The following is a 15,671-nucleotide window of genomic DNA, read 5'->3' as shown; positions in this document are numbered from 1 at the left end:
CAGTTAAAAAAATGTAATTTCTGATGGTTTTTATGACACTTGGTATTAACCAAGTGTCATAAAGTGCCAAAATTTTTGGGGGCCGGTTAATTCGAAAAAAATATAAAAAAAGAAGCATTTTAAAGTTACGAAAGGTTGATCAGATATTAATGAAATTTGATGTTTGGAAGGATATCGTGTCTCAGAGCTCTCATTTTAAATCCCGACCGGATCTGGTGACATTGTGGAGGAGTTGGGAGGGGGAAACCTAAAATCTTGGAAAACACCTAGAGTGGAGGGATCGGGATGAAACTTGGTGGGAAAAATAAGCACAAGTCCTAGAAACATGATTGACATAACCGGAACCCATCTGGTCTCTTTGGGATAGTTTTTTTTTTCGGGGGGGGGGGGTGTTAATTCTTGAAACTTAGAAAAAATGAGGTATTTTTAACTTACGTATGGGTGATCGGATCTCACTGAAATATGATATTTACAAGGATATTGTGTCTCAAAGCTCTTACTTTAAATCCCGATCGGATCTGGTGACATTAGGGGGAGTTTGGGGGGACCTAAAATCATTGAAAAAGCTTAGATTTGAGGGATCTGGATGAAACTTGGTGGGAAAAATAAGCATAAGTCTTATATACGTGATTGACATAATTAGAAAGGATGCGCTCTATTTTTTTAACTCTGAAACATAAGAAAAATGCCGTATTTTTAACTTGCGAAGGAGTAATCGTATCTTCGTGAAACTTCATATTTAGAATGACCTCGTAACTCAGATCTCTTATTTTAAATCTCAACCGGATCCAGCGTCATTGGGGGGGGGGCAGTTCGAAATCTTAGAAAACACTTAAAGCGGATAGATCAGGATGAAACTGGATGAGAATAATAAAAACAAGTTTAGGATACGTGACTGACATAACCGGACCACATCCACTGTCTTTGGTGGAGCTGGGGGAGGGGCTAATTCTGAAAAATGTGGTATTTGCCAGGAATTAGTCCTGTCGTGAAAAACGTTTAAAAAACACGCATCCGTGATCTATCTTCTGGCAATTTTTTTTTTTTACATTTTTGCAGATAGGAGCTCAAAAACTCTATAGGAGGGTTCTTTGATGCGCTGAATCTGATGATATGATTTTCATTAAGATTCCAAAACTTTGACGGGTTGCTTTCCCCTTTTTAAAAAATAAAAGAAATTTTCTCACGCTTGTAACTTTTGATGGGTACAACAAAACTTTACAAGACTCGTATATTTAAAATCAGCATAAAATTCAATTCTTTTGATTTATCTATTTGTATAAAAATTCTGTTTTTTAGAGTTTCGGTTACTTCTGAGCTGGATCACTCCTTACTTATAATTAGTTACCACAAACTGTTTAAAATTAGCTTATGGGAACAATCGGGCTTTGCTCTAAAAACTGGATTTTCAGAAAAGAAAATATTTGTCTTTGAGATAACTTTTTGCGTTACTTTTTAGTAATTCTATTAGGCCGCTGTAGAAAATAAAATTTTTGTCTGTAAAGATACACCCAGCTTTTATTTTAAAACACGGACATGTTTAGAAACCAGTCAAAGGATATCTGTCATTTATTATTACGTCTTAGGGTTTTGCACCAGGAATACATTAACATGTATATTTGGGAATATTAGGGTTTAGAAAAAAGTAAAATATGCAAAGTCAAGAACTGGAACTTCAACTGGGGATGCTTATTCTCCATTCCATTCTATCCGAAACCTTATTCTTTAACCTATTTTTTGAAGGCCCTGTATTCTTTAAGTTGTTTCATGAGAAATTTTGTTATTGCTAAATTCAGTTACGCTTTTATTTTGTTTTTCTTGTTATGTTTTTATCTTCTAGCCTCTTTATTGGGAGTACATTTGGTGTTTCAGCCTTATATCAATTTTCTTCGGCCTAGCAGCGACCCGAAAAAATAATGTAAAAATGATCACACGATTCGTCTACGGCACCGTCATCTTTGGTGTGCTTCCATGTCTGTTTTGTGTAGCTTATTATCTTGGAGATGTTTATTCCTATATTATAACGAGATCTGTGGAGGGAGTCCAAGTATGGCAGGTAAAACTTCCAAATCGTTTAAACTATTATAATATTGCTCAATACTGTGCTACTCCTATGCTTAAAGATTGCGTCTGACATTTCCGAATATCTGACATAATAGCAAAAACAATTGGCTAAGTTGTTTTCAAAGAGAGGATCAGTAGTATAATGTAGAGCAGTAGGATACAAATATAATGGTGCCTACATTGCCCTTTGATAGCAGTTTAGTAAACAGTTTTTGGGTATCTAAGCAACATAACAATGTCAGATGTGATCTTTTTTATTCCTTCAATTTATTAACTTTTTTATTCCTTAATTTATTTCTCTTTCATGTTCCATTATATTTTAGTCAAGAATATTAGTCACAACAGTTTTTAGTCCAATAAATTTAGTCATAACCATGTTTAGTCAAGAATAAAAGGAAAGCTTTGGTGCTTATTCTTGGATCTAATATATATTTTAAATATCATGTATTTAAGTGTTATTCATATAATAATATATAATAAACATTATTATACATTATTAATATAAAAATTTCGGCGTTTAAAATTTTTTGTTGTTTTGATATTCATAAGTATTATGCAATTAAATTTTATTTATATAAAAATATATAATGAATATTACTATTAATTCAAAATAAACACATTTGGGTGTTATAAATTTTCGTCTTATTGTACGTTTACTGAGCGTGTTGATAAGCTAGTAAAAGCCGACCACCATATTAGTGTAAACTCTTATTGCAATGGGTTGACTTGGGTGGGATAGTGTCAAAACTCCCTGTCTGACTTATGTAAGACCGCAATTCGGAGACGTCGCATCTGTTTGGGTTTCATTCAGAAAAGGGTAGTAGCTATTTGTGTGACAAAACTGAAGTTATTCAGAAAAAGGCAATAGCAATCATAACCGGAAGTACTCCAAAATACGGCAAAAAATATGGCTTGACTCATTACGAGATAGGCATGACTACTTAATGATGTTTTCTGAGAAAACATTGTTTGCCTTACCTCGGTACCGTCAAATCTTACAACTAGATGTTACAGTGAATGTCCGAACTAGGTCAAAGCTGAAGTTAGATCTTGTGAAATGAAAGACAAATCGGTATGAAAACTTATTTGTTCCTTATATTGGGGAAGTTGTAGCGATTTGAAAAGGTGGCGAACGCTATCTATATAGTGACCGGAAGCATGAAAGGTTTCAGGAGAAATAAAATCAATTAAATTACTAAATAAAAGCTGATTCAGTATTATACAGTGTTAAAGTATTGTATTTGAAATTACCCCCCCCCCCCAAAAAAAGCACTAGATATGCCATTCGAAATTGACATAAAATGTTACAAACTAAACGCTAAAGAGCAAAATGTTGTTGTGATGTGAACTGTTTGATGTCATTGTTGTGCTAACTCAAACGTGGCTCGTGGATTTCAATTCTGAATATGTTTACTTTGGTATAAGTGTAACTTCATTACTCATCATAAATGTAAAAATGCAACACTGATGGATTTTGAGAAAAGGAAAAAATGAACTTTTATAGCAAATACAAATACAGAAACAAAATACAAAATAAACGAGGAAAAGTGCAAACCAGCCTAAAGGTCTTTCGTAACTACGGAAACTGAACTGGCAACTCTACAGGATGAAGAAAATGAATGACTTAGTTATTATTTCAGAGGGAGGTGGAAGAAATATTTTGTGAAAACACCTCCAAAAGTTCTCAATATCCATTGGCCTGTTCAGGCTAACCAAATATAATTCTTTTGGTTGCCTTTCTATGGTATGTCTCCGGGACAATCAATATGTTTATTTTTTATTTTTTGTGTGTTTCTTTAGACTAGATAAATAACTCGAAGTATTTAAAATAAGCTCAAATTGGCCCAGGTTTAAAGTTAATGTTTAGTTTTCAAAAAATTAAGCAAATTAGAAGTAAAAAAAAGAAACAGTTAAAAATTTGCATTGTCTCTTGTACTTTTTTGGCAAAGATGTTCTTTCATTTTTGTAAAGTTAAAATTGCAAAAATTAAAGTAAACTCAAACAATATATAAATCTAAGTCTTTCATATAACCATGGATATATATATTTTTTGAAGTGCAGCCAAACCCAATCCATGAAGTGTTTTGTGGATGGGGACAATATTAAGAAAGATTGGAATTATTGATACTCAAAATATCCAAAAGATCTCGAGTTCAGCAGTACATAGCAAGTCTTTCTTTTTTCTGAGGATTCAGAAACTAAAGAAATGAATTAGTATAAAATAATAAAATGAATTATATAAAACGAAGAACTTTTTATAACTGTGGGTCCATATATATATATATATATATATATATATATATATATATATATATATATATATATATATATATATATATATATTCAGAGTTTCCGTTGCTCTGGGGGGGGGGGGGTCTCAAAATTTTTTTCAGTAATTTCAACTTTTCAAGAATTTAAATATATATATATATATATATATATATATATATATTTATATATATATATATATATATATATATATATATATATATATATATATTTATATATATATATATATATATATATATATATATATATATATATATATATATATATATATATATATTTGAGTTTTGTCAATATTTACAAGAAAATCTCTACTTGCCAATATTTCGGGGACTTTTGCACCAAGCCACTTTTGGATCAAAATTGGTTTCTGGGGAGAGCATTAAGGGGCCCAGTTAAATCGAAGTCTGATGGACGATGGCAGGGCATTTAGGGTGATTTGAAAGGGTCTCCTATCCCAGTTTGAACTGTTTCTGGATTTAGCAGTACCACACGTGGACGTCCACTGTTATAGGGAAAAGTAACATGTTGAGTTCACGATTTGTTGAAATGGCAGGCCTTCAGGCATGCTTATAGTATTTTGAAATTCACAGGAGCCTATTTATTGTGACTATCTTGAAGATCAACTAGCCAATAACAGCCAGTATTTCAGTGACATGTTCACAAAAAAGTACGCCTTATCATTCCAGTGATATGTCTTGGACTCCTGACTTAGGGCGTGATTTGACCCGCTACTTATTGAGTACCCTTCGTAATAAACTGCATACAACTTTTGTGTGTGACCATTCTTGAAAAAAAACTAACAAAAAAAAAAAAGATATATGAGAAAAATATTAAATATTAGTGTTACCCTAAGGGGCGCAAAAAACGCTGACCAAGACAACCTGCTACATCCGGGATCTAAGAAGTGTGGAGCTGTATTTTCAACTACAGTGGGAGGATGCTATACCTGCAGCTGGGTATTGAGGTGTCTGTCTAGGCTTTATGCGCTAGTCCTAGATTACGATAAATCCGAGGCCCAAGGTAAGGTGTATTTGACCGCTGTGCGGTTTTGCAGTATTAATTTGTCGTTCCCACAAGAAATAATTTGCCTTCCTGTATTTCACATATTAAAATAGCCCGAACACTTAAAAGTCATTCCAAAATTGATTGCTGACAGAAGAGTCAAACAGTATTTTCGCATATACCAAAGGAATGAAGTGAATTACGTTGTCATTTTCACAGCACTTGGCTTCAGCTTCTTTTGCTCAGGTTTCACTGGATTTACCTTTTCACTGAAATTAAAGTCAGGAAGCTTTACCAAAAGTCTGGGAAAACTAAAAAAGCTACAGGATTTTGTTGCGCAAGCCATAGAAATTCTGGCACGGCAATTGTTGCATCCTAACGTAATACGTATAGTAATGTAGTAAAATCATAGATGGGCAGAACCAGCATTTTATTGAGCTGGAGGTTGCATCAGAGGTTGGATTTTGGAAGTTTATTAGCCAGTTTTTAGAGATATTACCCAAACCATAATTTTAGGCCGCTTTGGGCTTTGGAACAGTTTTGGATGATTATAGATATTATATCTTTAAGCTGTTGAATTTCTCAAAGGACGTCTCCTGGAAACCATGAGAAAATCTTTGTTTTCCCCCTTTTGACCCCCCCCCCAGATAAGATATTTATCCCAAAAAATTACGGTACTTGTATGATATACCCCCTACTTAATATTCTTCTAATATGTTTCTCTGACGCTCAATCCTAATGAAATATACCAAAGTAATATAAAAATATAATACATTAGAATCACATTTGGGCTATATATTTGCACATTAGGGGGGGGGGGAAGTATAGCGGCTCTGCATGCCTAATGTGTTAGGTACAATTATTCTGCATATTATGTAGTAAGAATTGCTTTCTAACTTCGCACTGTCCAAATACTTTACCGCCCTCTAATGCGCAAATATATAGCCCAATTATATATTTTCCATTTATTCTGTCACTTTTTTTGTTTTATCGCACGCTAAGCTAAAAGAAACTAACTAACAAAAAACGTTTCTCTAATGCGTCAATGTATGAACAACTTAGCGGTAGGGGGTTTATCATACAAGCACCAAAATTACTATTACAAGCAAAGAAGGGTCGAATTTGAATAATAAAAAATCTGTTTAAAACTAACTATAACTTCTGCCTAGAAAATGATTTTACTTATAAACTAATTGAATATTAAAACTTTTCAGAAAAAAAATTAAGTAAAAATAAATAATTATTTAATAAATAAACTGAAAATAATTTTGTTAATAAATAATTTATTTTTTTTAATTTGGACTGAAAATTATGTGGAAGACAAAGGGAGGGGCGCTAATCAATGTTTTGCTCAGGGCACAAGAGAGGCCATAACAGCCAATGCCTCTACAACCCTTGATATTAACATTCTGGAAATTTTGTACTTTTCGAGTTTGAAACTGACTTAATTTTGTTATCCCCTCACTATTTGTTGTCAATATGGCATTTAATAATTTCTTTCGTATGTTGTTTGTCTGTCTTATTCTAAAAGCTTGCGAAGTTGACATTTACTAGACTTGTGTTCCATCCTATTCTTCTTAGTTTCAATAGGCCTAGAGAATTTTTATGAATTTTTTCCTGTGAAAAGTAGAGTTGATAGTTCATTTACGTTGTTTATTAATATCAGCTGACGATTTATAGATTAATACGGAACTCTTACGGTATTCGCGTTATACTGTCGAATCTGATCATACTGTAGAATTTTTTTTTCAATCTGGGGGACTGTAAGCCTTTTGGTTAAAGACATAGACCATAAAAAATCAATTGGCTATCGTAAAATTCTCTCTTTTAAAGTACATAAATACCAAAAAAATACAGTTTTACGTGAAAAATTTGCATCTTCCTTAATCCAGTTACAATCGACCCTTGAAAAGGGCACTAGAAGTTTAAGTTTTCAATCAATTAAGCCCTCCAAAGTTTCTACGACCTCTCTTACAAAACGAAGTCGGAAAAAAGCATTAAGGCTCGTTGTTCTTTACTAAAGCACCCCGAAAGGGCTGCTTTTTTACACATTAGTACCACATTAGGACAAGTGGCTATAACCCATGGGTTTTTCGCCCCTTCCCCTATATTTTGAATACCTATTGTGGGAGTATTTTCATTAAAAATGTGTTTTCTTTTGTATTCTCATTAAACAAAATTAAAAAAAGACGAATTTGCCCTCCCTCCTCTAAGCAATCAACAAATATATTTGAAAAATACTTTGAAATGTGAACAGACATTCACTTTTATTTAAATTTACAGAAGACAAAATGACAAGTCCTTAAATGATGGGATTTAGTCTTCTTTTTTTCAATAGTCAAGGAAAGTTGAGACGATGTTGGATTTTTTATTCTGAAAAGACTGCCACTCTGTGACCATTTTTTTTTCTTACCGAAGTTCGAGCAAAAAATCAAATAAAAATACGAGCCAAGCATTTTTTATCTCAATGTAGATGAAGTTTATTTGCTTTTTAGTCATTATTTACCATTGCTTACCATATTTACCTTAGAATTATTACCGTCACCTGGTTCCAACAGGAAAGACGCTTCGGTTATTCACTAGACAGACCTTATGAAGCTTGTAAAAATAAAGAACCATTAACTGAAAAAATCCTTATGGATTGGTTTCTACTACCACTGTATTATCTTTATCTTCCTTCTACAGGTGATGAGATGGCACAGAGGTGGCTTGGAGAGCTTGGTGTAGAGGGGGTTTTAGGTGCACAAGATTTCAAATAAATAATCTAATGTTTGTAATTTAATTTGTAATTTTCTAAATTTTATTTATATTAAAGGTAAGTAGAGAGGGCAGTTAATAAATTAACAGAATTATTGGTTAATTAACAAAAAATTTTAATAATTAAATTAGGATAATAATTAACTAATAAATTGATTAATGAATTGTGAACGAATAATAAATTAAATAATAAATAATAATGAAAATTAAATAATAATTTAAATAATTAAAAATACATTATTAATTGATAAATAAATTAAAAATGACTTTATTAATAAATGAAAATTTTGTTAAAATTTGGGCCAAAAATGCTGTAGGACATCAGGGAGGGAGGGGGGGGGGGAATCAAAATTCTGCCTTTTGGCGCACGAGGGCCAGAACTCAATGGCTCAGTAGCAACAATTGAGAAAATATTAATTAATATCAAATTTCAAATCGAAACTTGAAAGACTATATAAATCGATGAATTTGTAAAATAAATTTAAAAATACAAAATACTTTCAAAATATGTTTTCTAAAATTTGGAGCAAAAGGAAGACCCCACATGAAAAATACTAGGCCAAAGAATCATCTTTTTAAGCATTATTTTCGAGTGTATAAAACGACATGTAATTGTCCCGCCTACGCACATGAGGGTGAGGGAGACACAAGGACAAAAGCGGTTTTAGGATGGAACACAGTGGGCACTTGCACTGGGCGTAGAAATTTAAGAGCGCAAAATTTCAAATAAACAATCGAACGGTCATAATAATTTTCAAATTTATTTTTATCAGAATAGATTTCAGGGCGCAAATAATAAATGAAAATAATTAATTAATAAAATCAGTCAATAATAATTTTATAATAATAATCAAAATAATTAACATTATTAAATAATTTAAATGATAAATTATTATTTAATTAATTGAAAATAATCTTTTAAATAAATGAACGTTTTGTTAAGATTTGGTTTGGGAATTTTGAGGGACACAGAAGCGGGGCTCTAATCAAGATTTTCCCCCAGGAGCAAGAGAGGCGAGAACCATCACTTCATAAGAAAGATATCACCATTGATTAGCTCGACTGAAATAGTATCGATCTGAGGATAAAATTAAATCTTTTCTTTTGGCAATTTTTAAATGAATACAGAAATCAATTTAAAAGTGCATCGGGTTGCTCTCAAATAACTATAATTTAAGCCTATATCTTTAATTTCAATAATCAAACAGTTCAAATCAAGTAAAAAACTAACACTAGAAATAGAAAAACATGGGCAGAAAGTTGTACTTTCATCTGTCACATATTTATTCCTTTACAACGGAGGAAACATCGACTTCGATACTCTGAAGAGTGTGATAAGATCCTGAAACGAAATGAAAATTTCGCTTAAATACAAATCGATACACGGACTTTTATCAAGAATTTCAAAACAGACCTTTTTTTTTATTCTCTGATAACATTAGTAACTCGTAACCTTGTCCCGTTCAGCCACCAAAACCATAAAAGCAAAACCATGGTACACAACGCGCCAAAAACCGTAAACGGTAAGTAGGAGTATAGCTTTTACTATAAACAAGCAAAGATTGGCTCCAAAAGGTGAAATAAGTCCGCTTTTAATCTAGATTTTCAAAAGTGACTACAGACTTCAGTTAGGGATCTTAAATCGTGAGAACCCGATTGGCTATCTCAGGATTACCCCGTCTTTTGGCCCCGTTTGGATCTGATCTTTGGCACCATAAAACAAAGTATTTTCTGTGGCGCGATCTATTTCTAAGCAAAATAAAACATTGCGTATGACAAAGATGAAAAAATAATAAATGAACAGTAAAACTAATTTCTGAGAAATTTAATGAAAATATCACGGTTCATTTGAGCTGTGGACTTTGTCCAATCCTGGGTCAATCATGGTAACACCATGGTTTCCACACTTGGCAATGCTCTTCTATCAACAAGAGTCAAAATCCTGCACAAACATTCCCAATCCTATTAGCTCCGACTCCTTACATACGTCTTTAAAACATATCAATAAAATCATTATATCAATATGGCTTAGTAGTTCGTAATGGATAACTTAGATAGGAAGAGGTTTTCAGCCCAAATAGGGCCAACCAAAAAAACAAAACCAAGAAGAATTATTCAATTAACAAAATTAAGTGCAAATGCTGTGTCATTTACTAGACTATAGTTTCCTCGGGGGGCGCCACTCCTCAAGTCGCCCTTCAGCATTAATTGCAGTTACGGTTCTAATTAGGAAAACTAGTGAATACTCCCCCTGACGCCACTATGAGGCCACACAAGCAGGATTTCCTTTTCGGGGATAGGGACGGAAGAATTAGCTTATGAAGGAACGGAGAGCCCAAATAATCTCGTAATATTGGAACAGCTCCAATCTTTTACATCCAGTTTATCCTCGTCAGGGCTATGCATCACTCAATTTAATACGGACCTTACTATCCACGGGGCTTATGATGACCACAGGACCAGATTTAAAGATGGAAAGACAAATATTATTTTTACAGCTTGTACACGTTATTCAAGTAAAGAATAGCTAAAACAAATATGCGTATAAGATAAATACTCGCACAAATTACCTGCCAATCATCCATATCCATACTCATGACAAACTGATTAGGCTCAGCAGCAACTGCTTGGGTAGTTAATGCCTCTTTCTCTTCTTGCGGAACCAGGTCAATCATGGGGATGCCATTCTCATCTAAAGGTTAAGAAAAACACATTGAGTCCCGACGGCAATTAGTTTTGATATCTTTAGCAAGATTTGACATTTATCTAAGTTTATCAGGTGGATGTTTAGTGTACTGACGGATACTTGCAGCTGTTTGGAGAAGAGATCGTATGTGAATCCTCTCGTAGTCAAGAACATAGCTCTAGCTCTTTCTAGATTTAGCCTAGAAGGTCTTGATTAGCTCTTATTGAAAACGAAATTTTTCTTAAAATAAGGATTGATTAATGCCTAAGAATAAAAAATAGAGAAAAAAAGCGCTGAATATCAATTTTTTTCTGAAATCTGTTTCGTAACGCAATACTAAAATGTACTTAAGCGCATTCAAATCCAGTAATACATATTTTTCAGTAGTTATCATTGTTTCTTTTATAGAGCTGAATTGGCAACTGAATCACTAAGGTTCATGTTCCCTTTGAAAGTTTTGGTATGTTATTTTTCTGCTCTCCTACCGTCTTAATGTCTCAACGACAGGCGAAAATTGTGCTATCATATCTGAGATTCAGTTCTATACATTACCGAATCATATACTTGAAGCTTGGCGGACAGGGTTTTTAAGATTAAAAACAAGTTGAAAACTTATTAAAAGGTGTCGAAAAAAGGACAATTTTTCTTTTTTAAGCAAGTTTACATCCTTCTCTCGGAAAAATGCTAAGTAATATCGTATTCCTATCACGGCAAATGGATAGAAATGAATCTAATGATATGAGTATCTTGTCCTTTTGGTGCAAGTTATAGCTGCAGGCTCGACGCGAAATCGCTTCTTTCATAGAAAACAAATACCTTAATATGACTATATCCAAAACAGAAAAGTTGACAGGAAACTAAAGCACTGGTTCTAACCTTCCCAATCCACAAACGTCAGCACAAGACGTTCTGCCATTATCAAGATGCCACATGAGGTGGCATCTTACACGTCAACCATGCCACCACATGTCATGGCAACTTAAGAAGAAAAAATTGTGTATAGTGCTGCAAAAGGAGAAGACAGCCACACCTTACAAAGATAACGAAAGGAAGTGCCGGCGAGAACTTACACTGTAAAGGACCACCAAGAGGCGAATATGGAAATCTAGTACCAGACCCAGAAGGTTTCCAATAAATATGGACACTACGCCTCGAAAAAGCTCAAAGGTGTTCACCACCAACTGAGGAAATTAGGATTCCAACGGAACCACTGTTCTCGCTTGACATTACTTCTGATGCACCTACAGCCGAAGAAATCTCCGAGGCCTCAAAGATACTGAAGTGACGAAATGTTCGATGTGATCATTGAGGTCTGAATGGCTACTCTCTTTGCTACCGCCTGTTCCTCGAAGAAGGTCCCTTTAGATTGGACTCTTCAAAAAAGGTGATGCATCTTTACACGACAACTGGCGCGAGATAAGCTAGCTTTGTATACCGGGAACCAAGTTCCTCACATTATTCTCTAACGTATTCAGTGTAAATCTAAATTGCATGACAAGCTCAGAGACAAACAACAGGGTTTCAGACTTAACCACTCAAACGCCGACCTCATATTTACCTTCCGAATGCTCGCTAAGAAATCCTGTGAATGGCAACCTAAACTTTACATGATATTCATCGAATTGAGAAAGCATTTGAGTCTCTCAAAAGAGAAAGCCTTTGGAAGATATTTTCCCATTATGCCATTGAAAAACATAAAAAATAGTCTCCATTATCTATCTGAATACTGAGGCTTGTATCTGTACATCTGAAGACCTAACACGATATTGCTGTCCTCGAGAATTTCAAGGAACGCCTACAACAACCCCTTGATGAAATCAACAAGAAGGCAAAACGCGTTGGGCCTGAAATGAACGTGTCCAGAAACAAACTGATGGCGACATCAAACTCATCACTTCAGATTAAGGGCGGTAATGAGGAGTTAAAGCAAGCGGTTAAACTTGAATAGCTGGGAAGTATAATTGAAAACACTCATCATTGTAGAAAGAAGTAGCTTCCCATATGTCTTTTCATTTCACGTCATGCTTAAACTAACCAATAACCATGTTCAGCCGATTCTGGCGCCCACAAACAAATCACTGCATTGTAATGGAGAGTAAGAGCATCGGATCCTGGCCTTTAAAATGCACATCTTCAAAGAATCCCAAATATCCACTAGAAAGCTCGAGTCTCAAACTTTATAATCTGAAAAATAATCAACCAACAGCTTATTACAAATATCATCCGCCAACGTCAATAATAATATCTAGGCCATGTTTTGAGATGGGGAGCCTTAGAGCTCCCAATACGGTCTTTCAGTGGCAACCTGCAGGATCAAGAAAGAGGGGATAGTCCCATAAGTACCTTACGCCACACACAATAGTCAAATCTCAGTTCTTTCAACACGTTCCTGCAACCCGAGTGGGAAGATGTGCTAGCGGCAGCAAGATGTCTTTGAATACAAAAAAAAACAAAAACAAAATATTAGCTCATATAGTAAAAGAATATAAAGCTCAGAGCATTTGAAACGACACAATGTTTAGTGGGTGAAACAATGCACAAAAGATAGAAATGGAAGACAGAAACTCATTATACAAGAACATATGCTAGGACTTAATGGGGTGCTCAAAGTTCAGGGGTTGAAACTCATTTGAAACTTTTTCGCGCCAGAATCATTTGGTCAGAATAGCTGAGAAGGCTGATACTGTGCATAGTGGAGTAAAAATCAGCCTATATGTTATGATACGTAATGTCGTATATCTTTATCACAACCACTGCTACTACTATTAATAATTAATCCCATAATCAAAAGGCCTAACACCAATAAGGCTGTGCAATGTCCCACTCTACCCAATTAAGCCTCAGTTTTTACTCATTTTCATGAAGTACCAACTTCTTTTAGAACCTTTCTGGTGATTTTATTCCCACCCCATTAGAGATGATCCTACATGGTTTTTGGTCCCAGAAAAGTGGCCGAAAAAATACCTTCCCGGCCTCAATCTGTAAATTGTTACCAGACAAAGAACATGACTTCTGACCTAACTGCTCCAAAACGGACCTCATATTTCCCTTCCGAATACTCACTAAGGAATCCTGTTAATGCCAGTCATAATAATCGACTACATATAGAGAACCACAAACGATTAAGTAATGGCCTGAATGTGAAAAAAAAATCCAACACATCTTAACTTCTCCGACAATATTGCTATCCTCGAGAATTTCAAGAAACGACTACAACAACCCCTTGATGAAATGAACGCGAAGGCGAAACGCGTTGAGTTTAAAATCAACGCGTCCAAAAACAAATAAACGGTTTTACAACATACATGATCGAGAAGGAGAGAGTAGTCCCATGAGTACCCTCCGATGCACTCATCTCCACTTTTTTAACACGTTCCTGCAACCCAAGATGGAAGATGTACTGATGGAAGTAGGATATCATGAAGACTGGATGTTTCATTTTGGGGAAAACTTCTTCAAACAATTTTATTCGCTTATTGTTAAGTGTCAATACTCACTGAAAAGATTATGAAAATCTGAGCTCCATGGAACAGGGAAAGGCTACTCCCCTAGGAGCGCTACATCCATGGAGCAAGAATAGCGAGAAAAATGCGCTGTTAATACAGTTTCCATTAGATTATTCTTATCAAAAGTAGGTAACTATGAGACAAATATTAGCTTTGTTAGTGATGCAATGCAGCAAGTTTTCACTATTACTAGTAGCAGGATCAACCAATTAAATCATAAAGGCATGAAGAGACTCTTGTAAAGATTTTTATCTCTAAACTAAAGCTCTTTTCTCATGAAAAAGAGATATCCAAAACGATTGAACTCACTTAGTTTGAGCACTAGAAATCGATTTTTTTGCAAGAAATATATCATTCTTTTACATCGCTCTAACTAAGTCAGTAAAAACTCTCCACTTAGATAAATGTGTAATGTAAATGTGCATTTTATAGGTTCTTAGTATATGTCTTTTTATTTTATTATTTTTTAGTATTTTTTAGAACTCCTTTTGTTTAGTTTACAAGCCAGGTTGTAAAGCAGCATGGATCTCAATTTTGAATCACCTTCATTTGTTAATTTATCTATTTATATGTGAATAGAGAACAGTTTCCATCAATGGAAGACTTTCAAGTCAAAATAATAATAAAAACAGAGAAAAATAAAAAGAAAGATTAATGAAAAAGTTTTCCTACCAAAGTCATGAAGGAATCAATTTCTACCTCGTCATCTATCTTATTTCTTCGAGACAATCCTAGAATCAGCCTGATATCAAATGAATATTTTAATCATCAGAATCGTGATTTAGGAATACTTCCACTTCCCATAAATTTCCCAGCCCCCTCCCCCTCTCACCACCACCGCCTTTCCACTGCGTAAAGACAAGTGAAAGTCAAAGATGTAAAAAGAAATTAAAAATAGCGTTTTTTAAAGCTTTTTCTGGAGTAAGATCGATCGTCTCCTGAATCCATTTCAAGTCTATAAGGCTTAATACAAAAAAAAAGCCTCAGCTTTTAGCAATAAACATTTTAACGATGCTATCTTTAATATGTCTACTTAGTATAGGCTAGCAATTTTAAACCATTACTGAGCAGGGCCTATCTTTGTTTTTCTTATAATTTTAATTTTATTTGTAAATCCTAATTTTGTTTGTAATTTTTAATCCTAATTTAGTCCATATTTTTATTTATAAATCTCCTACTGGCTTGTTTCTTTTTCTAAAGGGTTTTTGCTTTTCTGATTCACCGACTCTTTGTTATTACAAAAATTCCGCTCATTTACAACGCTGTTAAAAAGAATAAGGTTAGTAGCGTAAAAAAAAAAAAAAAAAAAAAAAAAAAAAAAAAAAAAAAAAAAATTAGAAAAAGTAACGTTAGTTTAAAGTAGCGAT

The 15,671-nt window shown here is 34.0% G+C and overlaps 1 protein-coding gene and 1 long non-coding RNA gene across 2 annotated transcripts in view; one reads left to right on the top strand and one right to left on the bottom strand.

Moving 5' to 3' along the window:
- LOC136025808 (protein jagunal-like) overlaps positions 1 to 15,671 on the top strand; it is a gene marked incomplete in the record, with an annotated part of 97,173 nt that overhangs the window by 56,997 nt on the left and 24,505 nt on the right. Inside the window, 1 exon segment of the mRNA XM_065701800.1 lies at positions 1,841 to 2,056. Within this exon segment, the coding sequence (XP_065557872.1) occupies positions 1,841 to 2,056 (216 nt within the window).
- LOC136025832 (uncharacterized) lies at positions 9,285 to 11,864 on the bottom strand. Its single transcript, XR_010617153.1, has 2 exons — positions 10,683 to 11,864; positions 9,285 to 9,454 (listed from the first exon to the last, which is right to left on the bottom strand). It is a non-coding gene; the product is annotated as an uncharacterized LOC136025832 (long non-coding RNA).

The sequence above is a fragment of the Artemia franciscana genome, chromosome 1, assembly GCF_032884065.1.
Source record: "Artemia franciscana chromosome 1, ASM3288406v1, whole genome shotgun sequence".
Lineage (NCBI taxonomy): Eukaryota > Metazoa > Arthropoda > Branchiopoda > Anostraca > Artemiidae > Artemia > Artemia franciscana.
This window is presented reverse-complemented; position numbering and strand designations above follow the sequence as displayed.